The sequence below is a fragment of the Sus scrofa genome, chromosome 5, assembly GCF_054392235.1.
Source record: "Sus scrofa isolate SSC_HxYL_T2T_F1_AM1 chromosome 5, Sscrofa_HxYL_maternal_Yorkshire_Landrace_v2.0, whole genome shotgun sequence".
Classification (NCBI taxonomy): domain Eukaryota; kingdom Metazoa; phylum Chordata; class Mammalia; order Artiodactyla; family Suidae; genus Sus; species Sus scrofa.
Genome location: NC_139387.1, coordinates 78892317 through 78919336, shown reverse-complemented (window position 1 = coordinate 78919336; position 27020 = coordinate 78892317). Strand labels below are relative to the sequence as shown.

Here is a 27020-nt window from a genome sequence, read left to right as displayed (position 1 = left end):
ACTTTTAAACTTTTTGAAGAAACCATAGGTAAATATTTTTGTGAATCTGGGGTAGATAAGGACTTTTTAAAATAGGACCCTCCAAGTAACAACCATTAAAAAGAAGTAATGTTAAATTATCTCTATTAAAATTAAGAAATTCTGTGAATCAAAAGGCACTCTATAGGAAATAATAATGCAAGCCACAAACTGCGAAAAGAAATTTGAAGCATATATAAACAACAAAATATTACCATATAATGTATAAAGAATCTCTTTTTAAATTTCATTTGTTATATAAATATCCCAATAGAAAAATGGGCAAAATAATGAATAGGCATTTCCCAGAAAGGAAACATACATATGACTAAGGAATATATAAAAAAAAGCTTGTTCTTATTAGTAATTAGGAAAATGTAGATCAATACACAAGACTGAATCTATTTGGAAAAAATTAAGAAGTCAGCTAGTACAATATTTACAGAGAATATATTTTAAAACACAGCTACTCTTAACATATAGGTGGTGGAAGTGTTAAGGTGGTACAACTTCTCCAGAAAATGATTTAGATGTTCTCATATGCCACAGCTCTGCAATTCAGCACCTAGATATATTCCACAAAGCAATTCTCATACAATTTGCACTAGGAGACATGTACGACACTGCTCATAACAATACTGTTTATAACAGCAAAAAACTAGCAACAATACCCATACCCACTGATATGATCATAGGTATATGTTATTGTGCATTTAAACAACGAATGGAATACGAGGGAAAATAATCAACAGCTACATTCAACAACCTGAATGAAGCTTACAAAAGAATGTTGGGAGAGAACAACTGAAAAAACCCCAAACTCTACGTGACTATGACTCTTATTTGAATGAATTATGAATCTAGGAAAACTAAACTGGGTAGCAAGATCACAAAGGGAAGCTTATCATGAAAGTCAGAAGAGTAGCTGTATCTACAGGGATCAGAAAGAGGCATGTGTGAGCTTCTGGGATGCTGGTCACGTCCCTTATTTGTGCCTAGGGCGGTGAGGGAATACAGGAGTTTTGCTTTTTAACTACTTTAAATTGTGTGTGTATTTATGTGTTTGAGTGTATATATTTGAAGATTAGATAGATAGAGAGATGTTTTATACAGAATATTGGTAAATTTTGACCATACGTATACCTGGGCAGAAGTAGGTCTTTCTTGAGGATTTTCTTTTAAACACTTTTTAATTAACTTCTCAACCATAGGCCATGGGGCACAACCATATTCCTTAACTGGATCTAAAACAGTCAAAAACATATGCTAGAAAACTGGACAAATCAGAACAATTACTTAATTTCTTCTCAATCTGTTGGAGAGGTTCAGACATTGCAAAGGAAAACAGTGATCTCTATAATCCTATATTTGTTATGAATCTGTTTATCACTTACTAAAGTTAATTTTATTATATCTATTTCCACGAGAGACACCAAAAAAGTTAATTTCTCACAGTATAAAAAGAGACACAAATACCAACTGAATAAAAATAGATTTCCACGTCACACCTTCATTTCAAATAGACTTTGAAAACATTTTTGTTCATATAATAATGAGACATTGCAAATCCTTTTTTATTTTAATATTCAAAGTAGGGAAGAACTTAATCCTCGTATCCCCACAGTCAGTTTGTGCATATTTGTTTTTTACAATAGGTATGCCTCCTTCTGATTGGTGTAGAATAGAGACCTGAAAACTTTCACTAACTAAGCTAACTGATAAAATGAGAGAGATGACCCAGATTGTGCACAAAGTTTAGCCAAATCATAATAGATTTCCTTCTGCTGGGAATCTTTAAAGATCCCCCAAAGGAGACGATTAAAAGCTATAGTCCCTCTAGCTGGCACATAGTATACAATCAAAAGCTATTTCTTAAAAGAAAAGGAAAGCAGAAAACACGAGAAACAACTAAATACATGTAAAAGAATGCTTTCGAATGAGAATTGAAGTAACCGTTAAGGAATGAATGACAAAAATCCTAGAATTCCTTTAAAGCATGAGACCACCACTAAAAATGAGATTTCACCTCATTAAATAATTACGAATTCTTACTAATATTTACTACTAAAAACTAGTATTGTAAATAAGCCAAGCTTCCATTCCTGCATAGAAATTATTTCACCCCAAGAAAATAAAAATACTCTGAACTAATGAACACTTACTGAGAACTTTATGAAAAAAGAAGTCACTAAATCTGGAGTAGCTTTATGAGAAGAGAAGTCACTCAACCTGGAGTTCTAACAGCATTTCCTTTTCTGAGTATTCTTCAAAATGTAATACCAAACATATCAATATTAAGTCAGGATACTAAAAAGAAACCCTATAACTGCTATCTTTTTCATATGATTTTTTTAGTATGTCACAAATTTTAAGAACATTCATGCACTAAAAAAAATTATCAGCAGGGAAATGGATTAGCATAATGAAGCTGCTAATATTAAAAACAGTAATAATCTCCATTGCAGACAAAATAAAACTTACCAGGTAATTTTCCTTGTATTGCCAGTTCATCAAACTCATTTGGAAACTTCAAACCCTCTGCTATTCTACCTCCAGTTGTCAAAATGTCATAGAGTAGCAAACCAAATGAATAAACATCAGCCTGTTGGTTATAAATAACATTTCCTCTAGCAACTTCAGGTGCACGAAACCCTGAAAGGAAGCAGATACATTCATAAACATGCCCAACACCAGGGCTCATACACCCAGAGGTATATATTTAGGCATACATGCAGATGAAGACTCAGGAAGATTATTTCTAAGCAGGCCATATCGATCAAATAAGGAAACACCATAATCAAGTCAATTAACAGCCCTGGCCCTAGGACATTTCACTCCAAGGTCGATCTTGAAGAACAATGAGGATAAACATTCAATAATAAATTAGTAAGTGATCTTCCATAATTAAATAAATGAAGCATAAAAAGGGAAAAACCTACATCATTCTTAATAATAACTATTCCCAAGCCAGTGTTTGAAACAGAGGAGTGGTTAGAAGGGAGATTTCTAGATTTCACTTGGATCTGGCTAAAATTTTAATGGCCTCATTATTTCAAGAACTTGTGACTCTGTTACTTCTACCCAATTGAAAACTAAAAAGAAAACCATGACTAAAACTGATAAAAGCCTTCTCTCAGGTGTTGGTTCATGTCTGAAATTCTTTTAAAGGGAAATATAACCTTTCATTCCACAACAGAAATAAACCACTTATTAAAAAGAGTAATTTCAACATGACTTATAATAGTGAAAATATCAACAATCTAAAGAAATTCAATTATAAAAGGAAATCAGTTAAAGAACTATGCACTATGCAGTAACTTGAAAATGATACTTAAGACGACATACTACGATGTAAATGAAAAGAAAATGCACACTATAATTTGGAATAAACAGAAACTTATCAGCTGAATTAATTTTCCTAGCTATGGTAATAATATGGTGATTATGTAAGCAAACATTCTTATACTGAGGAATACATGCAAGAATATTTGGGATGATATAGCATGATGTCTACAACTTAATTTTATTTTTATATACAAAGAAAGCAAGAGGGAGACCAAGAGTGTGGCAAAAAGTTAATAATATACTATGTGAAGGATGTATAAATATATAGCATATTACTCTTACGGTGTTTCCATAGTTGAAACATTTTCAAAATAAGTTAATGAGAATGTGCAAAATTAAAGACTACAAAGATATATACCCAAATGCAACAATAATTATTTCTATGTACCGAAATTATTGGTAGCTTTTATTTTCCTTTATAATTCTAAATTTTCTACAATGAATATATATCATTATTATAGTAAATGTACAGCTAGGAAAATGTAACAAAGTATTAATTCATATCCTTCGAGGAGTAAATGACTGAACGGAGAAACAGTTATGTTTAACATAGAGCTTCCCAGCAAAATATGAAGCTCAAGAATTCTTCACCAAGCTATAAAGACATGAAGAGTCAAATGGATGGAGACACCAGATTTGAGCATGATAGCACCTATTTACTAACTGTTAACATTCTCCAGTAAATGGTTTTTTTTCCTTTTTTTTTTAGGTCCACATGTTCCCAGGCTAGGGGTTGAATTGAAGCTGCAGTTGCCAGCCCATGCTACAGCCATAGCAACGCAGGATCCAAGCTGAATCTGCAAGCTACACCACAGCTCATGGCAACACCAGATCCTTAAACCACTGAGCGAGGCCAAGCATCCAACCCGCATCCTCATGGATACTAGTCGGTTTCATTACCACCAAGCCATAACGGAAACTCCTATCTAGTAAACTTTTGCCACATTTATCACCTCTCTTTTTCTACACACACATTCACACACACACTTTTACAATTTTCCCACATTTATATCTCTATATCTTCCCCCTCTCTGTCACTCTACCTCTCTCACTCTTTGTCTCTCTTTCTCTCCTTGTCTCTGTATGTATATATATTTTAAAAGTTTGACATATTAAGTTGAAGATACAATATTTCAGCTCTAAGTATAATACACATCCTTAGAATAAGGACATTTTCCTGCCATAATATCATTCTCCTACTTAAGCTAAAGAATTTTATAAGTAGTTAAGATAGTTCTAAAATAGATCCCTAGTAAACTCTGCCTATGACATAATGTAAACATATCACAATAGCTCCTAACTCATATCACTATAATGATTTACAGACACCTTTCTAAATATTTCATTTGCTATACAAAGAATCACCTGTAGTAAGCAGATGAGAACTTCCCATTTTACAAATAATAAAATCCTTTCAAAAATGTGAATGTGTTTTCCTAAGGCCACACAGACAAATAAATGATAAAATCAAGAGTACTTAAAAATTGTGGCTGAACTTCACAGCCAGGCTGGGGGCCAGCCTTGCCCACTGGCATGCCTCAGCACCAGCTGCAGTCCCACTACAACGTACCCAGGAGAGGGTACGTGGCCCACATGGGAGACACAATCCCCAGCAGGAGAACATGATTCCTATTTATATCATCAGGAGTTATCTCAATTATAACATAATACACATCTAAATGCTTCTTGAAATTCATCCAATGAATGATTTCTAATGATTTTCTTTCTTTTCTTTTTTTTCTTTTAGGGCTGCACCCATGGCATATGAAGGTTCCCTGGTTAGGGGGAGCTGTAGCCTTGGCCAACACCATAGCCACAGCCACGCCAGACCCAAGCTGCATCTGTGACCTACACCACGGCTCACTGCAACGCTTGATCATTAACCCTCCAAGTGAGGCCAGGGATCAAACCTGCGTCCTCATGGATGCCAGTCAGATTTGTTTCCACTGAGCCATGACGGGAACGCCCATGATTTTATTTCTTGATTGCAGTAATAATTTTTTCTAAAGTTATCTATGGAGAATATACATCTTTAGGACAAATCTCCCTCAAATAATAAACACTGCATGATAGTAGGACTATCATCCATCAAATGGACTGGTCTGGATAAAACATGTTGTCAGAGGTGGCAATAAAATGACATCAATCAACAAAGCTTGTACAATAACATGAAATATATAGTATCCACAATCTACATCTTTAAATACGAAAATGCATAAAACATTACTATAATTTGTTTCTCTGAAAAAGGTATAACATCCACTTGAAAATCATGAATTTCAAAAGTGCTGAGTAAACAACATTTTAAATGAAATTGTTTTATAAAATTACATAACTAAAATATCCATTTTTCTACCAAAACAGAATTACATGGCACCAAAATTGAATGGGAGACTTAGACCCAAGTACGTAAGAAAGACGACTAAGGTGACATTCAAAGCAGTAGGGAAAAGACAGAATTTTAATAAATGATAATAGCAGAAGTTGTTTGATAAAAAAAAAAAAGGAGGCACTACATTATTCTCTATAACAAATGAAGTTTTGATGAACCAAAAGTTTTAATGTAAGTTACAAATTGATGGAAATACTAAATGAATATTCACAATTAAACTGGTAATATTGGGATGCAAAAGGCCTCCCTAGTCACTCTGTGTACCAGAAATGGGTGGGCAGGTAGAATCCAGTAGGCTGAGAGTTGGGGGAGCTATGCTGTCTTTAGAGAGTTTAAAACAAGCAACTGCCTGCCCTGGGGACAAACACTCCTACCAACCCTGCCTTTGGCGTATGACTCACTAAATGTGTCAGGAAAATCAGAAAAATTTAAACCCTGCAACAGCAAAATGCCATAAACAAGGTTAAAAGACCAACCCTAAAATGAAAAATATTGGTCATATACAAAAGACAAAGGGGCAATATTATGTGAAACAGGCTTTACAAATGAGTAAGTAGGTAAATGCGTAGAGACCCAAAAATATACAAAACATGGAAAAAAATATGTGTTATACATAAAAGAGTGCATGTCCTCAAAGAAAAAATAAGCAGGTAAATAAATATCTGAAAAGTAAAAATGCTATTTTATCACTTTTTGACTATTAACTTCATGAAAATTAAAAATAAGGAGTTCTCTTGTGGTGCACCAGATTAAGGATCCAGCATTGTCACTGCAGCAGCTTGGGTCACTGGTGTGGTGTTGGTTCGTTTCATGGCCCAGAAACGTCCATGTGCCGTGGGTGCAGCCAGAAAAAACCTCGACAAATGAAAACGTATACTAAAAAACCCAGAATGGTACTTGTGTACTCTAATTCAAGTATTGAGAGATTTTAATTGATAAACCTTTCTAGAAGGCAATTAGTGTTTGAAAATTAAAACTATGCATATCCAGCAATAAGATTCCTAGAAATTTAATGTTTAAAAATTAGTTTCAGGAGTTCCCATAGTGGCTCAGTGGTAACAAACCCAACTAGTATCCATGGGGATGTAGGTTCAATCCTTGGCCTCACTCAGGGGCTTAAGAATCCGGCATTGCCATGGGCTGTGGTGCAGGTTTCAGACACGGCTCAGATCCCGAGTTGCTGTGGCTATAGTGTAGGCTGGCAGCTGCAGCTCTGACTCTTCAGACCCCTAGCCTGGGAACTTCCCTATGCTGCAGGTGTGGCCCTAAAAAGAAAAAAAAAAAAAATTGGTTTCATACATTGAAAATTTTTAATTTGCAAGGCTATTAATTGAAGCACTTTCATATCTCAAAAAGTTAGAAAAAATACATATACATCAAAATGTGGCTAAGTAAATTACTGTACTTAGTAACAATGAAATATTATGTAACTATTAAAACTGATACTTGACAAAGATGTCCATGAAATATTAAGTGGAAAAAGAAAACAAATCAGAATTTACAATGCAATATGTATATAAAACACTTGAGCACCTCTAAATCTAGATATAGACATACCACTATGTTAAGAGAGTGGTAAGAGTTATTTCCACAAATTTATTAGAAACCCATCCTCTGGCCTTCTCAATAGCATTTGCTGCTTTCACCTCACAATCTTATGTTGCGCAAATCAAATCTTACTTTAAACGACTTGCCTCAGCTATTTACCATAGAGCCTTGAATCTCAAAAGCCAAAATGGTTGACGGGACGGTTGAGGGGATTAAGACCTAAGCTACCAACATAACATTTGGTTATCAATCTAAACCATAACAAGATCCTCCAAGCTACTCTACGGGTATCCTTATTATAGAGGACTTCCCTGGAAGGGAGACTGCAATTTCTTCGAAAATATTTACCTTATATTTAACTATACCGGTCACCACAGTAGTAACAGGGAGAATAAAGTTTCCAGCTATTCAGTGCATTCACCACTGAATTTAATTCAGGATGAAAATGAACACTTTTTATATTACTTGCCATTCATTGGGAAGGGTTAGAAATAGAAACATTTCCTGCCTCTTTACAAAGGGACAATATTGCCACCTGAGCTAATACTGGGAATGCTCTGTGGTGGTCATGGACCATACGACTGTACTGCATGGATACCCTCTTTAAAGAGTAGACATGGTAAGTACCAACTAAAATCCCGAATTTACATCCTTATATTGGGCTATTTAACAAGGCATTTATTTAAACATGTGTCCCTTCCACTTCAAGCTAAGATGGAATAACAGGGGCTAGCTTTACCATCTTACATAAAACAATGAAATAACTAAACAACATATATGAAACTTGAGACCCTGAAAGAGAGTCAGCAAACAAGGTCGGTCTTCTGAGATCCCTGCAGAGAGTTCTCAGCCCACAGCCCAGGGAAAGGGAACATAAACAGAGCCGGGGTGGAAGTGAGAGGTGGGGATGTGAGAAGACAAAGCAGAGAGTCCAGGAAAGCAAAGACGTCTAAAAAATGACAACTGTGGTAAACACCTGATACGAATTTCTCATTTAATGTTCACAGCAATCCTCTAGAGTAGACACTACAATTAGGTACTATTATTTAATCAAGGAAAGGAATTAGGTAATTTCTCCAGCCTCAGCCAGTAAGTTAGACCATGACAGTCTGACTTCATAGCCCATGTTTAACAGATTCTGGACAGTCAATAGTTCACCAAGTCGTATCTGTCCATCTCCAGAATACACTGCATGCCTAGAATGTGTACTCCTGAGAAATATTAATGTAAAATAATTGATATTGCTTTCATATTTAAACATAAGTCTAAACTCCATTCAATTTGCTCACTTCTATAACTTTTTGTTTACTCTTAAAATCTAGAGTAAATGCTAATAATCTTATTAAAAGTTTTCTATAAATAATATTTCCCCCAGTGTGAGACAGGATCAAAACTTGGGCTGCCCATCTTATAATCAATGCATATAGGCAATGACACTGTTTATATGATGCAGAGATAGGAACCACTGAGAGATCATTTAAGTAATCTCAATGTCTGGGCTCCACCCCAAACTAGTTAAATCAGAATCCCTGGGAATGAGGTCTTGGAACCCATATATTTAAAAATCCTCCAGGAGCTTCTAACATGTGGCCACACTGAGAGCCCCTCCTCCACACCAACTAAAATATAATTATAGAGGATATACATGCTGTACATGTTATCTAATATGCAGCCAGAATTGAAAAAAAAAAAACTTAACCAAATATCCCTCCATCCTCCATCTATCACTCAGACGGTACAGAACTTTTTGCAGTTAACTGAATAAGAGAGGTCATTTCCTACAGTAGTACCTTTTTGCCTGAAATACCTCCTCCTAGTCTTTTATTTATTTTTTCACAAACCTCAAACATGTTCTTTTAGGTATAACTCCAAAATAACCTCCTCTGGGAAGGAAGTCCTGGAGACCCATAGTTGAGTTAATCACTTGCTCCTTTGCACTATCACTGTACCTTGAACTAGATCTCCTACTGAAACCGACACAATGCTTTACGATTAATTTTTACAGTCCTATTTCTTCAGGCGAAAAGGTATGCCTCTGGAGAATAAAACTTAATTTATTCATGCATATTCGCTAAGTTCACCACTCAGGCAACTGCAAACATACTTGGAGCACCTGCAATCTGCCAAGTACTATTCTATGTTATTTACATGGTTTATTTCACTGTATCCTTTTAACAACTCAATAAGGTAGGCATTCTTTTTTCTCATCACAATTGACAGAAATGAAAACGGAGCCCCAGAAAGTAAATCTTGATAAACACCATACAGCTGTTAAACAGCAACAATATTGGTATTTGGTAAACATTCATATTGCCAAATGCATGAATAAATGAATAAAAAAACAAGGATAACTTTCCCTTAGAGAATTATAACAATCACAATGTTAAAATAATTGGGAAAATATGATTCATTTGTCTAAAAGCTATCCTTAGGAATAATTTTTCAGATAAGCCTTCACAAAGAAAAAAAGATCCATAGATCAAAAACATGAGAAATTCATAAATTAGGTCTGATTATACATTACATAGCACACAGAAACATACACCTTCCTCCATTTTTACTTTCAGAAGACTGAGTAGACCACGTTTCATAATACTTATCAGATGATAGGTATAACCAGAGAATAACATTTTTGTTTACTGGAAGGCTGTTGTATTTCTGTGGATGTTGGCCGAGTGGAAGCCATCAGTCAGCATAAATCTCAGTCAACAGTGCAACTGCCACAGGATCCAGAATTAACCATAACTCCCAACAGGATATAATATAAATATGCCCACTTGACTGAGTTAAGGTTGACTCTCTCTAAAGTATGTGAAGTTAAAAGTTTCCATCCCATATTTACCTATCAAAATGTAGAAAGATACCATCTGTGGTTCTTGATAATAACTGAATTTTTTCTACCTTTATATTCCAGCTATGATGGTACCTGGCCAGACACTGTCCTCTCCAGAAGCTTGGATCTGCAACTTGTATGACCCTATAGACATTGTCAGTGGTCCCTAAGCTTTAATTTCCTTATCTGCAGACCAGGAATAGTAATAGGACTTGTGTCAGAGGGTCATAAGGATTAAATGAGAAAATCGACCCATGCAAAAGGCTAAGCATGAGGCAGACACTCTATTTGTGCCACAGAAAGGTCTGCTCCCCTCACCATCTTCTCTGAAACAACAAGAATGAACCCACACTCACAGGCACGCACAGGGTGAATGCACCACAGTAAACTGAGGTTAGTATAAAAATCCACAAAAGTTTAACAAAGATATGGTCTTTTGTTTCTCTAAAAGTTTCCAAGTTAAACATTATATTTTTTTCTCATAATGTTTTCAAGTATAACATTAACAGGAAGATTCATTAAAAAGAAAAGACAAGGAGAGAACTGAAATCATTATAAGAGGGACTGATTTTCTCCTCAAACATGATTGCTTTGGGGAAGGAAAAGTGTGCAGATGGTAGTGGCGGTGACAGTTATTGTTACTTTAAATTTGAAAAAGAATTTAGGGCTGAGGGGATTAAAAGTGCTCTAACAATAATGAATATAGTTAATGATAAAGATAAGGTCCAAGGTATAATGAGGAAAAATGCTCATCATGTATTAAGCAGCTGGGTGGGGTGGGGCAGAAGAGAAAGGACCAGGCCCTGGGTTTTCCTGCCATGAACTTTCTCCATATTTGTGTTACTGCACATTGCTAGAGCAGATTAAAAGGGATCAGGAATTTCCCATTGTGGCTCAGTGGGTTAAGAAGCCAATACATGAGGATGTGATCTACACAACTGCTGTGGCAACCCTGTATCCTTTAATCCACTATGGCAGGCCAAGGATCAAGACCTGTGTCCTGGTGCTGCAGAGATGCTACTGATACCCTTGCGTCACCGTGGGAACTCCTGTTTGGATTTTTTAGTAACTAAAATTGATTACATAAACCCCTTTAAGTATGTGCTAGAGCTGCAGGTGAATCAGGAGAGCAACTACAGGCATACCTTGCAGATACTGCAAGTTTGGTTCCAACCACTCTAATTAGTATCACAATAAAGTGAATCCCACAAACTTTTTGGTTTTCCAGTGCATATAAAAATTACGTTTGCACTATACTGTAGTCTATTAATGCACAAGGGCATTATGTCTAAAAAACAATGTACATGCCTTTATTAAAAAATACTAACCATCATCAGAGCCCACAAGCCATAATCTTTTTGCAATAGTAATGTCAAAGGTCACTGATCACAGATCACCTTAACAAATAGAATAATAATGAAAAAGTCTGAAACGCTGTGAAAATTACCAAAATGGGACACAGAGACATAAAATGAGCAAATGCTGTTGGAAAAATGGCACTGACAGACTGGCTTATGGCATAGTTGCCACAAATCTTCAATTTGTAAAAAAAATGCAACGTCTGTTAAGCACCATAAAGCTGAGCACAATAAAATGAGGTATGCCTGTATAGGATTTAAAGCTAAATAGCTCTGGATTAAACTGTTTTTCAGATAGAGTTTTATCTTGGCACTTTACTGCATGACTCTGTGCAAGTTACACAATCGTGGGGAGACTCAGCTGCCTGGTTTTAAAGATGAGAAGATAAAAGCTAACTTCTGGCCGCTGGGGTGAGGATGGATACCATGTGCCTAATGGACCTGGCCCTGAGCCTGGTACCCAGCAGATGCTGATGCGATGATGATGATTTTATGGTTAATGAACAACCCAGAGACACTGGCAGCAAGAAAATATACTTTGAAATGTTGATGAGAATTCACACTCTACTTCCACCATACAGCTATGTAAAATGGAAGAGAAAGTATGTATTTGGAGCAAAAATTAAACCAGGCATTGGAGAGTGGGACCATCTGCTTATCTAAGTACATAAATGGGGGAAGGGGAGTGGGTAGGGAACAGTTTGGATCTTTTGCCTACTTGGATTTCCTCGAAAGTATTTTCTTCTGTCGTAGGAAGGTGTTTTAGTTGAGGTGCCATCATCAAGATGATGTAAAGCCACCTGCGATTTTATTTACAAATAACTAACTAAGATATCTCTAAAGACAGCACTGTTCCCCACTAAACAGATGTCAACCCTTCCATCTTCTATTACCGTTCAAACACATCCAAAAGACGAGCTATCCATACAGATGCCTTGCCCTATGGCAAACAGAAGCTGAGATACTGACAAGTATCAGACTAAGAGCTGAGAAAAGGAGGGAGGATTCCATGTAGGAAGAACACATCTGAGCATAAGAGCATGAAAACACAGGAACATGGGAAATGGAATTTTTACTGGTAGAAAGTCAGTTTACAGTTAAAGTGATAGGAATATTGCAGCAGACATGACAAAAAGAGGTCAAGGATGCCCCTTAAAAGCAACATTAAAATCTAAGGTAAGAAAACAATGCTGTGATTTCTGGATACCAGGGATATAATGATATGCAGAATGGATATGTTTCACTTTATGGAATAACCATGATTCATCTTGCTATACAAGGGCAAATAGAGATGCTACATTATTTTTAAGTATTGAAGTATTAACAACCTATAAATTATGAAGAAAGGAAAATGAAGGTCAGTGTTAAAAGGTTTAAACTCCTGTATCAATCAATAAGAATAAGAAAGTAGGCTTGTACCAAGAACAGTGCAACTTAGAATTCTGGTCCCCAAATCCCTGTCTCAAACTCTTGGAACCAGAAGTATTGAGGAATTTATACTTTTTCGTATTTATAAAAGTTAAAAATGATGCATACAACAAATTATATAAAGCCTCAGTGGGATCAGGGCCAGCACCCTGTACCCAAACATGCTTATATTCCTGCCCTGAAACATACACACATTCATGGTCAAGGAGAGAAATAAAGACTAAAATAAGCATCGATTCGATCAGGTCCGATTTTGTCACCAAATCACTTATGTAAGTGTGTGTGATACACACACACACACACACACACACACACACACACACACAATGTTAAAAAAAAAAAAAAACTTTGGGTTTTCAAAGTTATTTGGGCTTCAGAGTTGATGAACCTGAATTTGGTATGTCTCATTTTTAGGTTAAGTATTAATGGTACTTAGATTAAAACTTTGTTGTTCCTTTTTACCACCTCTAGCATATTTAAATTTTTTTTAAAAAAATTCAACTTTTAAAAACTTAACTTGATATCAAATGTATTCTATTTTTTTAATTTGCTTTTGTCCCTGGAAAATCAATTGTTTTTTTAACCCTACAGGATACACTGATCAAAATCACCGATGTAATAGTCACAATTACTCACACAAGGAATATCTCTTCACAGTGGGATAGGCTACAGTGTTCTCTAGGTTCTCCTGAATGCACAGCTGAAGGCAAGTCAGTCTGAGGAGGGAACTGTCAGACCTTGTCACCTACCTGGTGTGCCCTCTGACGTTTTTATCCCCATTCTACAGCAGTACTGAGCAATCCCATAGTCAGCAATCTTGGCGATGATGGCAGCATTGGGATACAGGGTGAAAAGCAACACGTTGTGGGGCTTCAAGTCACGGTATATAATCATGGCTGAGTGAAGGTATCTGGCGTAAAATGCACAGGAAATCTTACTAAATGTGATTATATTATAATAAATTTAATCCAGATTTTTAAAAATATGTATGCTCATTATGCAAAGCATCAAAAAATTCTGCACTAAGTTGGATTTTCCAAGTTAAGAGATACTGTAGAAGCAAATCAAAACATATAAGTCCAATGTTACAAAGCAACCTTGCGCTTTTAAAACAAACAAATAAATGGACATGTCAATCCTGCTAAGTGATTTAAACTTTAAGGCACAACCACCTCAAACAAAGTATCATTTTTTGGAGATTTTTCTTTAATATACTTTAATAATTAGTTAAAAGGAATTTTGAATTCCTTCAATGATCATGCAAATATTTAAATTGGGCTAAAAATGTAAATACGTTAAATAAGCATTGATAGAATTTTGTTATAACTCCCATTTATTAACTGTTTTGATTTTCTTTGGACCACACATAAGTTTATCTTAGCTTTTAAGATCCCCTCCTTTGATATTTATTTCTTTATGACTAAAATATTTCCAAATTTTTTGGCAAACATTTCCTACTTTTTCCATAGTAATAAATCAAAATGAAAGACTTTTCTAGCTATCAGTACCATACTGTTTGAAGACGTAATTTATTTTAAACCCAACTCTATTATAAATTAACAAAGAACATTGTGGACTGAGAGCTAGAATGAGTTGCCTTGGGAAAGGTGATGTGGGGGATTTTTAAACCTTTCCTTTTAGAAACTGATCCATTCAGTCATCAGCAGCTAGAGTTGGACACTCACTATAGGTAAAGAATAAAAACTAGTTAATATAAAAAACAAAACAAAGTCCTAATCTCAACCAGTTCTTGTCCATGCTGGAAACATGCACCCCAACTACTAAAGTAATTCTATTACTTTCCTTACACACCCACAAAATTCAGCTTTCCCCCCACTCCATTTACCCTGCCCCATGATGTCAAATTTGCCATGGCTCTGCAAGTGATCTCACAACTCTTTCTCTCTCTCTCTCTCTATAGATATAGATATAGATAAAGATATAGATATAGATATATAGATATAGATATAGATATAGATATATATCTACAGCCACACCTGCAGCATATGGAAGTTCCTGGGCTAGGGGTGGAATCAGAGCCACAGCAAAACTGGATTCAAGCTGCATCTGTGACCTATGCCACGGCTTGTAGCAATGCCAGATCTTTAACCCACTGAGCGAGGCCAGGGATCAAACCTGCATCCTCACAGATACTACATCAGGTTCTTAGCCCACTAAACCACAATGGGAACCCTCTCACAACTATATTTTGACCTGCTTGGTCACAGAACTTAGTAGAGGTAAATGTAAATCCTTCGTTTGCAGCTTTTGGCTTGGTTTACACTGCATCAACAAATATTTACTCATTACCTAGTACCAATCACTGCTAGAGGGATTAGGAGCAGAGTGGCAGCAATACCCTGATCTTTCCACTGATTGATGGCCTAGAGTGTATGTATCATTTAGCTGCATCACTAACACAGTGGAAGATTTCATCTCTTCCAGGATGTAGCTAGGACATTTGACATTAGGCCTTTGCCTTTCAGTAGACATATTTTTGGCTGGAAAATAAGATAGATGTACCAATGAAGTTGACCTTAACAATAAGTAATGGGCTGAAAAGAAAAATTTACTAAGGGATTATTGAAAGGCCATTAGCTACTCCTGCCCTGACGAAGAGAAAAGCTGGGAGATTAAGAAGAAAAAAGTTAAAGCCAAGTCATGCATAATTGAAGAGCATCCAAATCCTTCATAATGCACACCTCTTTCAGAATATTTATAGAATACAGACTCTCTCAGAATACTTGCCAAAGGTTAAAAAAAAATTAGTTAAACTTAATTTGAAATAATGTCAATGGGAGGGAAAGATTATCTGGATTAGTTAAAGTGTTCAATTATAGAATTTAATCTTGAAAGTGCAGTTTTAATAGCTTCTAATAGAATAGCAGAATAGCTTTCGAAATATTAGCAAGTGCAGATCTTACCTTACTAAGAATATTTCAGCCATAACCTATCTATTATATGACAATGAGCGTCATTAAATATTTTCTTAATATAAACTGTTCTAATCTCAGCTACTCATTTTAAAATTGTGATTGTCATCAATGTTGCTAAAAAACCTCTTTCTTTATAACTTAAACTTTATCTCTTTTTTGTTTTAATTTAGAAAAAAATTTTATTGCCATACCCACACATATGGAAGTTCCTGGGCCAGAGATTGAATCCAAGCCACAGCTACATACAGCTGTGATCCTTAACCCACTGCACCAGGCCAGGGATCGAACCCGAGCCTCCACAGTGACCCCAGCTGCTGCAGCTGGATTCTTAACCCACTGTGCCACAGTGGAAACTCCTAACTTTATTTCATCTTAAAGAGAATAGTTCTAAAAAAGAATGTATTCATTCATCATGAATATATATTATATATATATATATATACATATATATTTGTCATCTGTGAGGACAGTCACTGGGGATATAAAGCCATCTTTGTATCCCTGCTCTTGAGAGGTCACAATCTAGAAGGAGAGGAGAGATAGGTGCTCAAACAAGGCTGCACAAAGTGGTGAGTACCAAGTGCTGGGGAAGCTAGAGGGAGAAAAGCACAGAAGCAAAGATAGAAAGCAAACTCTCCCACTAGACTCTAAGTTTTCAACCCTGGTAAGTGCAATGTAATCTCTATCTTTCACTCTTCACCAGCTGGCACAAAGCCCTGCATGGAGCAAACTCAAAAAACATCTGTCAGCAAGGCCAACTCTTCAATGGCGCAGTTGGGCATCGTGGCGGAGATGGTACGTGAGCAAATTTCATGAAAAGAGAGGAGTAATAAATGCAGACAATTTCATGAAAAGAGAGGAATGATAACTGCAAAGATGGACACAAATGCCCATGAAAAGGTGAGACCTTCACCAAGGTTAGGAGGCAGAGTGAGGGTCATGGAATGGCAGGAAGCTGGAGGGGAAGGCAGGAGGCGTACATAAAAAGTTCTGATGCCATGCCAAGGAGTAGAGATGTATTCTGTAGATAACTTGGACCTGTCAGTGAATTTCAAGTACAATCAGATTTTCATTTTAGGAGAAATATTTTGATAATTCCCTGGAGATACTAGATTAAGGCAGCAGTAGTAACATAAAAATAAATTAATCAATTAAAAAGATGATGGGCCTGGAGGACAAAGGAGTACATACTCTTGGGGGAAGAAAGGAGTTGGTCTGGATGTGACCACAAGGATCTTTCTTGGCAAATGGGAGCTTCGAGATAAAGAATAGATTCGTGGTGGAAGGAAATGCAGGGAAAGTAAATTCAATTTTGAAAATATTTAGACATAGAAATTTATGGGAAATACAGATGACTCTATCTTCAAGGGTAGTTGAGAATTATACTAAAGAACTCACAGAAGCAGACAATTAGAGACGTAAGCTAACAGCTGACGGCAAGACTGCAAAAGAGAGACTATGTAACTTGAAGAAAGTTCTTACCTGTTCCTCTAAACAGAAACATCATTTAAGGGACTCAGAGGAGTGTAACTTTATTGTCTCTTTCTACCTCTGTAGTTACAGCCCTATGTTAAAATATATTTGGGACGACAAACCTTAATGCTACTTTTTCAAAACACACTTAGTGCTGGTAGGGAATTGATAGCCTCTTGTGGCACAAGATCCAAAACGCTGACCTGGCATTATGCTGAGAACAAATCAGGCAAATGACAGGAAAATATGCTGAGATTTCATTTACTTTATCAGAAGTTGCTGGATTCGATATTTTAAGAAAGGACTCTAGAACCAGATTAAGTTCTTTTAGAGATGACGTCTTTCAAACAGGGATGAATTTTCCAAAAATCAATTCTTAATTTTATAAATGAGCTCTTTGGTTGTTATGTGGAATATTTAAGGAAACACTAGGAGCTGGAGTTAGTTAAATTAAGGAAAGTGACTGACAAGCTTTAAAATACATGAGACATAAATTGCACTTTATCTAGATTAATTTAATACAAGGTTCCCCCTGCTGTTCAAAAGTAGATATAGCAAGCGAGATCTAAATCTGCTTTTCTGTTTCATTTTAGTTATCTGTATGTTTTTCAATAGCTTCTGGATTCTTTTAGGAAAGGAAATCTACTTATATGATAGTTATACTATCAATATTATAACTACTGATGATAATTACCTTCACATTATCAATAGTTATATCCTATATCAACAGTTTGGTTTTAATTGTTTGTGAGCAGCGTTTGTTTCCCTTACCCTCCACTCCACTATATTTCTGGACACTGCCTGAAGAAAACAGACGTTAATTAAGAAAGGAGGAGAAGGAAATTTGCATCACTTTGTGGCTCCTCTGCACCAGGCACTCTTTCCTTCCTCCCTCCTCTCTGCCTCTTTCCCAAGTGCCAACATGTATTACTGAGGATGCGCTATTCGCAGTGCTAGGGTTCAACGGTGAACTAGACAAAAAGTCCCTCCTACTGTGGCACTTAGATTCTGGTGGCAAAGACAGACAATAAACAAACCTCTTAAATGAAAACATAAAGCGTACCACATCAGTGATAAGTGCGACAGGTGCCAGAGGGACATCCTCTCTGAGAAGAAACCTGAATGAAATGAGAAGCGAGCCAAAAGGGTATCTGGGGGTCAGACATTCTAGCCAAGAGAAGAGCTGGCATAAAGCCTCTAGAGCACATTCAAGAAACATCAGGGAGGCGAGTGGCGGGGCACAGTGACCAGAGTGTGTTAGGAGAGGGTTGGTAACAGCAGAAGATGTGACCTGACTTCCACTCTGGCTGCCATGTGAAGAGGAGGCCACACGGGGCAAAGGTGAAAGCAGGAGAGATGACAGTGGCTTAGATTCTGCTGGGAGGAGAGAAGTTTCGAGAAGGAGCTGCACTAAGACATATGTTGACAGCAGAGCTAAAAATATTTGCTGAAGGATTAGGTGTGGATGTAAGAGAAAGGAAGGACTGGAGGAGGACTCCAAGATGACACAACTGGGTGCCGGGAGATGGAAAGCAGTGGGAAATCAAGAATTTAACGTGGAATGTCTTCCGTCATTACACCAGTCCTCGAAACGCTATGCATTACGTATTAGCCACAGTTTACCAACCCCCAAAAACAGAGTTCGAGAATACAAAATCAGAGGTAACTAAGGTGAAGGGCAGTGATTTATCCCAGTCCCTCTGTATCCAAAGACCATGGCCTTTCCACTCCAAGGGGCGGCCTCTCCAAGGCTGTCTAGGTGCCGCCTGGCTGGGTGTGCCACTGAGAAGCACTACAGACTTGCAGGACACCCCGACTCCAATCACTCTAGTCCCCTTCAGAGATAGAGCCTAATCTTCCTTATTAGGATTACCCGTGATAACTGACACCTTCCTTGATACTCTGAACCTCATCCATAGTTTTTAGGTAAGGGAGGCCAAATCAGGATTAACACAGGCTCTGGAGCAGGACTCCTGGGTTCAGACTCTACTTCTGCTTGTGATAAGGTCTGCATGCTCTTCCCACTCTTATTTTATGAAATTACAAAATCTGATCAGGAAAATGGCAGTTGTATACCCAAAGAGTTTGTGAAATACCACCAGGACACAATGGTACTGGGAAGCACTGTTCTCAAGGCCTGAGAGTAAGTGTGGGTTCACACTCACCATGCGCTGAATAGAAAATAGCACGACTAGAGTTCCCATTTTGGCTCAGCAAGTTAAGAGTCTGACATAGTGACCTTGAGGATGCAAGTTCGATCCCTGGCCTCACTCAGTGGGTTAAGGATCCAGCATTGCCACAAGCTTCAGCATAGGTTGAAGAGGCAGCCAGATCCAGCATTGCTGTGGCTGTGTGGTAGGCTGCAGCTGCAGCTCCTATTCGACCCCTAGCCCAGGAGCCTCCATATGCTGCAGGCACAGCCACAGAAGAAAACAAGAAAATGAAAACAGCGTGACCTTAATCAATTACCTCAAGCCATCGGCCACGTGGAGCGCGATCCTGTGCTGCAGCGTTCTGGTGAGACTGGCTTTGTCTTGCTGAAGCAGGCGATCCAGTGAACCCTTGGAGGCGAGTTCCATCACCAACATCCGAGGACGAATCCCAGCCGCCAGCAAAGATATTAAGCTGGGGTGATGGAGGTGGCAAAGTACCACCAGCTCCTGCAAAGCCAAAAAATTTTTAATAGACCACCAGCTCTCCCCACCCCGTCCAAGTGTCTCCTTAAGTCCATCAACACCTTGAGCACAGTTTTCTTTGGGTGACTGCATCACAGCAAATGTTCTGTATCTTCTTTGAGTTTTCTGTACTTCCCACATTTTCAGAAATGAACCACTGGTTTTCCCCCTATATTCTGAATTAAAACTTTAAGTTCTCTTTTTCTATTTGCTCTGCTTTATCAGAGCATTTACTGCTGCAGCAGTACACACACCGTGGATATGTCAGTCTCACCTACCGAATCCTCAGCCACAGGATCCTTCTCAGGCCAGCATCCTGAGCAGCCACTACTGATCGACTGCACTTAGAGCGTGAGGGACACCCTACCTGTCACCTCTGGTTTAACGACTAGAAAGATTTACAAAGGGCAATGTCTAAGTCTCCAGAAATATATGATATCACCCCTGTCCCCTGAAAACTCTCCAGTGACCTCCCATTAATTTTAGATGAAAATCCCATGCACTTATGTGGCCTTCATGTAAATGATCTTACATGAAGATCTGGCCTTAGCCCATCTCTCAAACCTCATCTCCTTTCTCTCTCCTCCCCATTCACCACCCTTCTGCCACCCTGCTGTTCATTCAGTGCCCAGCACAGCACACACCCAGCCCCTCTGGAGACAGATGGACTCCAGGAAAGACATTTACAACCAGCCACCTGTTCATGCTTCAAGAGAGAAGTAACAACAGGAGCAAGGTAAATAACTGGGAATTGTCTTCAGTGGAGATTTTAAACAATGGTAATGGCAGGGGCAGAGAGGAGCTAGGTCCTTCTCGGGCAAGTCACATGTTTCCTATCTACAGGGTCAGGGAGACCTGAATGCCATATGTGCAGAAAGACCCCTCTGAAACGGAAAGGGAGGGGATGCCAGGATGTAATAACTCCTGCTAACCTGCCCAAAACCCTTTGCTCTGGAACCCACCTTGGCCAAAAGATGCACACGTATTTCAGGGAGGACCCTGGGTCCAGTCCAGTGTAAGGAATAAAACAAGATAATCGGACAAAGGAAAACAAAGACCTGGAAAAACTGTCCTATGTAAGTGAGTTAAATCACCTCTCTGGCAGGCACCTCATTCGGGGGGGCGCAGGGGGGGGAACACCAGCGCCCACACTCTTCTTTTGGGTGTGTATTACTGCTTTGCTTCTGCCTTAGATAAATAGACTATTCTCTGGGTGCTCTCCTACATGTTGCACTGTGTTTCAAACAAACTGTGTACCCGTTTTTGCTTCCTTGAAACATTCTTGCTTTCAACAGGGTGGCAAGAATCAGGGCAATTCTGCTTTTCGACTCTAGCTGGTCTAGTGACTAGAATTCCTGGTTTTTATCCAGGCTGCCCAGGTTCAATTTCAGAGCAGAGAATATCTTGCTTCAAAAGCCATTACTCACTGCTGTCTCTCCAAAATCCTTTGCCTAGCCATAGGGTCTTTGCCCTTGCTGATCCCTCTGCCGAGAACATAGCTGAAGGCTTTTTGCCATTCAGACCTCAGCCCAAATATTCTGACTTCAGAGTGACCTGCCCTGGGCCACCTTTCCGAAGGGAAGCAATCCTCAGTGCAACAATCTCTCTCTAATCCAAGAAATTGGCTGGAACAGATTCTCCATCCTGATTCCTTGCCCGCATCACGTGAGACTTCACAAGCTGTTCTATGATAATGTTATTTTTGAATTCCACATACGTGTTATTTCTATACATTTCACTCTACTCTGAAACTGTACTTCATTGATATTTATAGCTTATGTGATATGAAATTGATTCATGTTTTTAACTAGGGTCTCTGCAGAAGCTCTGTTTCTTAACAACCAGCTTCAAAGATGGTGAGTATGAGTGCCAACTGCATTTATCAGGAAACTGAAGTGCGGAGAATTCTGCAAGCCGAAGAAGAAAGGCGCAATGCCCTGAGAGGGGATTTTTTTTCCCCCCCAAGAACAGGCACTTCAGACTACAATCACACTTTCTTTGTAGATAAAAATCTTTTTTTCTTCTATATCTGATTAGCTCAGTTGGCTAAAACTGAGAACAAGTCAAGTTAGCTCTATTTTTTTTCAGAGGCACAGAGAGAAGCCTAATCCAAATTTCTTATCCTCAAAAACCAGCTCACTGATTGCAAAGAGAAAGCAGCTAGAGAGTGCAATAGATCGGCCCCAATTCATGACCACAGGGAGAATGACCCTCAAAAATGCAGCACTGAACACTGAAGTCTTTTCTTTTTCTTTCTTTCCTTTTTTTTTTTTTTAAAGGAAAAAGCATATTGCATACACTCTGTTTCTATTTCTTCTACCATTTCTTTGGTTCACTTAGGTGGGTCACTAATCAGTCCCACACACATTTTTAGTGTTGTGATTTCCAACAAGGGTTCCCTGAGCACATTACATAAAATCTGAAACTTATGTCAAAGATTAATATTAAGACTTAAAATCAGTTTATAAAACAAACCGCCTACAGAGAGAAACAGACTGTGCCCAGATTTGGTTGGAAAAATTGCAAAATATTATATACAAAATATTTATTAGCTAATTCCTGGAGCTACAGTGTAACTTTTGATACTAATTGTCAAAATTACTCCAGGATATTTTATACGTACATGAAATTATTTTCACTATTCAGAGTAATGTATTGAAACTGCATTTTTTTATTTATGTAAGTTAACTGGACTTGGGCACAACGTATTTTTAATAAATCAAGAAAAAAATAAAAATGAATAAATTCAAAAAAAAGATTGAGTTCTGGTGTGAGGTTGCAGAATTAACATTGGATTTTATCTCTCCTCTTACCCTGTCTCTCTCACTCATCCCTACTGTCAGGAAAGACTCAGGAAAAAAAAGAAAAAAGATCCTCATCAGTATTCAAAACAAGACGGGGAACTAGAGTGACCACTCCTAGTTATGTATTCAACACCCATCAGCTTTCTTTCTTCCTGAGAGTACCCTGACTTTTGCTAAGGTATCCAACCCTCACCCAAGCAGCGAAGGAACTGACTCCAATCCCAGCTTCTGGGAATAACACCTACCTCGTTACCATACTGATAGTTCAGTAACACAGGCCTAAGCCAATAAGCAACAGTGTGGCCTTGAACATAACTGCTTTCTGAGAAAAGAACACTTGACTTAACTGAGACCAAGACAGGTTTTTAAATGGACTACTGTTGTATGGATTTTTGGTTCCTTTGAATTATGAAAACCAAAAGAGGTACCTTTTTTTCTTCTGTGCTTGTGATATGCAGCCAGGAATAAAAACTGTGTTTTTCAACAGGAAAAACAAACCTTTTTCACTCCATAAAGAAATGACAATAGTGGGATTTCATAACTAAAGTTAACTTTGGGGGAAAATGGTTATCATTTTGCATTTTCACAAATGCAAGCAAAACAGGAGTTGCAGGAGATTAACAATATACGATTTAATACAAGAACATTATTGCATTTCTCACCTGTCGTAACAGTCTAAGTGACGTATGTTTATTAAAAATCTTCACAGCCACTTCTTCTCCTTCATAGGTTGCTCGATAAACAGATCCAAAACTCCCATCACCTTTTGAAAAGAACGAACGAACCACTTAGGTTAATCTGTGTAAGCAGAAAAACACTAAAAAGTGTATCTTTTGTAATTACATCTGTTTTGAGGAGAAATCTGACCCACTAGTTTTATTGAATCAAGGCTCCTCAAATGCTTCCTCTTCCTTCTTCTACTCCAGGAACTAAGAGGTCCCTAAAGATCTTGTGTCTCGCCTTCCTGCCTTCCATTCACACCCTCCCCACTCAATGACCTCATTCACTCTGTAACTTCATCTGTCTCTATGTGTAGACAATTTATGTAGAGAATTTTCACATTTCATTTACAGCCACAGGCTACTTCCTGAACACTGCCTCATAGGTATAGTCTTTGTTGGAGATGTCTACTGGCCTGCTTCTCCAAATCTCAACTGCATTCCATCAAAAGCCACAGGCGTCATCTTTTCTCCAAACTACTTTTTATCCGACCTTCCACACATCTGGTAAAAACAAAACTCTTTTTGACTCTGGAGTCAAAACCAAAAAATTACCTTATGCTGCAAAAGATAACATGAGGCATGCCCAGCCCCAGAGCTAACCAGCTCCACTTCACTGTCCCCCTCATGCTCCCATCTGCCTTTCCATTTCCGCTACCAGTGTACCCACACGGGGCCTCCAGGCTTACTGCCTAGTCGGTGGAGGCCTCGTGAGTTCATTACTTTCAACTCAACATTGCGATTGTGTCACTCTCTTGCTCAAAAACAAATTATTCTGCATTGTCTCAAATGAAATACAAAATCAAGTTCATATTCACATCGTGGCCCTGAATTCCTTTTGTGGTTCTCCTCCAGTTCTACTTCCCATTTTCTAGGCTCTAGGCCAGTAGTTCTTCCCCCATACTTAGCTGCACACAGAACCTCTGAGGAGCTTTGTAAAAACACTAATGTCTGAGGGAGTTCCCACTGTGGTTAAGAACCCAACTAGTATCCCTCGCTCAGAGGGTTAAGGATCCAGTGTTGCCTCAAGCTGCAGCACAGGTTGCAGATGCGGCTTGGATCCTATGTTGCTATGGCTGTGGTATAGGCCTGCAGCTCCAAATGGACCCCTAGTCTGGGAATTTCCATATGATGCAGATGTGGCCTTAAAAAGAAAAAAAAATACGACAGGAGTTTCCATCATGGCTCAGTGCAAACGAATCTGACTAGTATCCATGAGGATACAGGTTCAAACCCTGGCTTTGCTCAGTGGGTTAAGGATCCGGCATTGCCATGAGCTATGGTATAGGTCACAGATCGGCTCAGATCTGGCATTGCTGTGGCTGTGGCATAGGCCAGTGGCTACAGCTCCAATCTGACCCCTAGCCTGGGAACCTCCATGTGCCATGGGTGCAGCCCTAAAAAGCCAAAAAAAAAAAAAAAAATACTAACGTCTGAATCCACCCTCAAATATTCTGACCTAATTAATCCCAAGAGGTACTGGTCATTGGGACTTATTTTTCTTTTAGCTTTGCTGGTGATAACAATAAACAACCACGGTGGAGAACAACTGATCTAGACAAACTAAAATTGCCACAATTTCTTAAACAGGTTTGCATCTTTCAGCCTTCATTCCCATGTAATGCCATGTCTTCAAGAGTTCTGCTCCTCCAACATCTCAACCTCTGAGGTGTGTATCAAGTCTACAAATTATGCATTGTACAAATTGAGAAACCAAGGCCTGAGAAACAAACCATGATCAACCCAATGGACTAGTCCTCTTCACTGACATATAGTATATCCTTTGTATAGTACTTATGGGTCTTCTATAGAGCCTTGTGATATAGACACTAGACTGATATAGATGAATGAACTCAGAAAAATCTACAAGGAATATAACAACAATGCTAAAACTTGTTATTTGACTTGTTATATGACTTGTTATATGACTGAATCAGTTTGCTCTATAGCAAGAATTAACGTGACACTGCAAATCAACTATACTTCAATAATTTTTTTAAAAACAAAAAAAATTAATGAGCAGAGAAAAGAAGTACACTCTAGAGAAAGATATACACAAAACTCAGGTGAGAGTAGTAGAGATTTCTAATTTTTTAAAGCCCTATTTCATAATCACTGCCCTATTAAAATGGAGTGTGGGATGTCATATCCTTCAGGTAACTAAGAGCAAAAATAAGGTTAAAGACTGCTTATTGTATATTTGTGACACAAAGATGCCCAAAAAATTGAAGAAACCTTTCTAAACCTCAATAAGTAACACCAGTGAAGTATGTTTCTTTGAGGGAAAATAGCCTCTTAAAGAGAAAATGTGCCCCATAACCCTTCAGATAGACACACAAAACCCCATACATGTATATATTAAAAACATTCGGTTGATCCTTGAACAACAAGGGTTATGAGTGCAGAAGCCCCAAGTGCAGTGGAAAACCTTCATACTGCTGTCTCTGCCTCAAAAAACAAAGATTGAACTGATAAATGCCTCACCCAAGGGCAGGAAGTTGAAATAGTTTGGACAGAATCAGAACTCAAACCCTCGTTCTTTTGATTCTACACAGTGTAATCTCTAAGCGAACACAAACTTTTCCCCATGTGTAATTAACATAAAGATCTGTAAAATAAAAATACAAGTACCGTATCCATTGAAAAAAATCCACAGAGAAGCAAACCTATGGATTCAAACCTGTGTTGTTCAAGGATTAAAGGTATTCACAGAACAACTCTATCAATACCCACAAATCTATTAATATGTGTCATATTAGTCACTGCCTAATAGTAACTGCTCTGTGGGAAGAAAAGGGTTACCTGAATGCTGAAAATTCACTCAGGCCCTACAAGGAGAATGAAGGAGGGGGAGATGACTGACTTCCCTTGGATCTACTCAGCATAAGGACATTGGGAAGTCTCTGATTGTAAAATGCTTTTAGACGGATATATCTGATTTATTCAGATCAGTGGTTCTCAATCAGGATGATGCTGCTCCCTGCCCCCACCCTCCACCACCAACAACGTTTTGAGACATTTTTGATTCTCACCTGGGACTGGGCTGAGAAGATACTACTGACATCTAGTGGGCAGAGGCCAAGGATGCTGTTAAATATTGTGCGCAATGCACAGGACACCCCTGTTCCCCCCCGCAACGAAGAATTATCCAGTCCCAGATAGCAAGACTGCAGAGGCTGAGAAACCCTGATCTAGACCGCTATTTGTAAATATACATAGAATGTATGGGTTAATGGAAAATGGGGCTAGAGAATGGGGAGTACCCACATAAACATTTTCCTATCCGCATAATTAATGGATTATGAAACACAAGTGCTTTCAAGGTGGTCAAAAGGCACACGTTTCCGGTTCTAAGGTACATAAGTACTAGGGATGTAAGTACAACATAATAACTATGGTTACAAATAGATGCAGACTATTGCCTTTGGAATGGATTAGCAAGGAAATCCTGCTGTGTAGCACTGGGAACTATGTCTAGTCGCTTATGATGG

At 38.2% G+C, this 27020-nt stretch overlaps 1 protein-coding gene across 1 annotated transcript in view; it reads right to left on the bottom strand.

Moving 5' to 3' along the window:
• The window catches only part of LRRK2 (leucine rich repeat kinase 2), a 145668-nt gene that overhangs the window by 21085 nt on the left and 97563 nt on the right, over positions 1–27020 (bottom strand). The window contains 5 exon segments of the mRNA NM_001113437.3: positions 1162–1262; positions 2500–2670; positions 13672–13832; positions 19801–19991; positions 23473–23573. Of these exon segments, the coding sequence (NP_001106908.2) occupies positions 1162–1262; positions 2500–2670; positions 13672–13832; positions 19801–19991; positions 23473–23573 (725 nt within the window).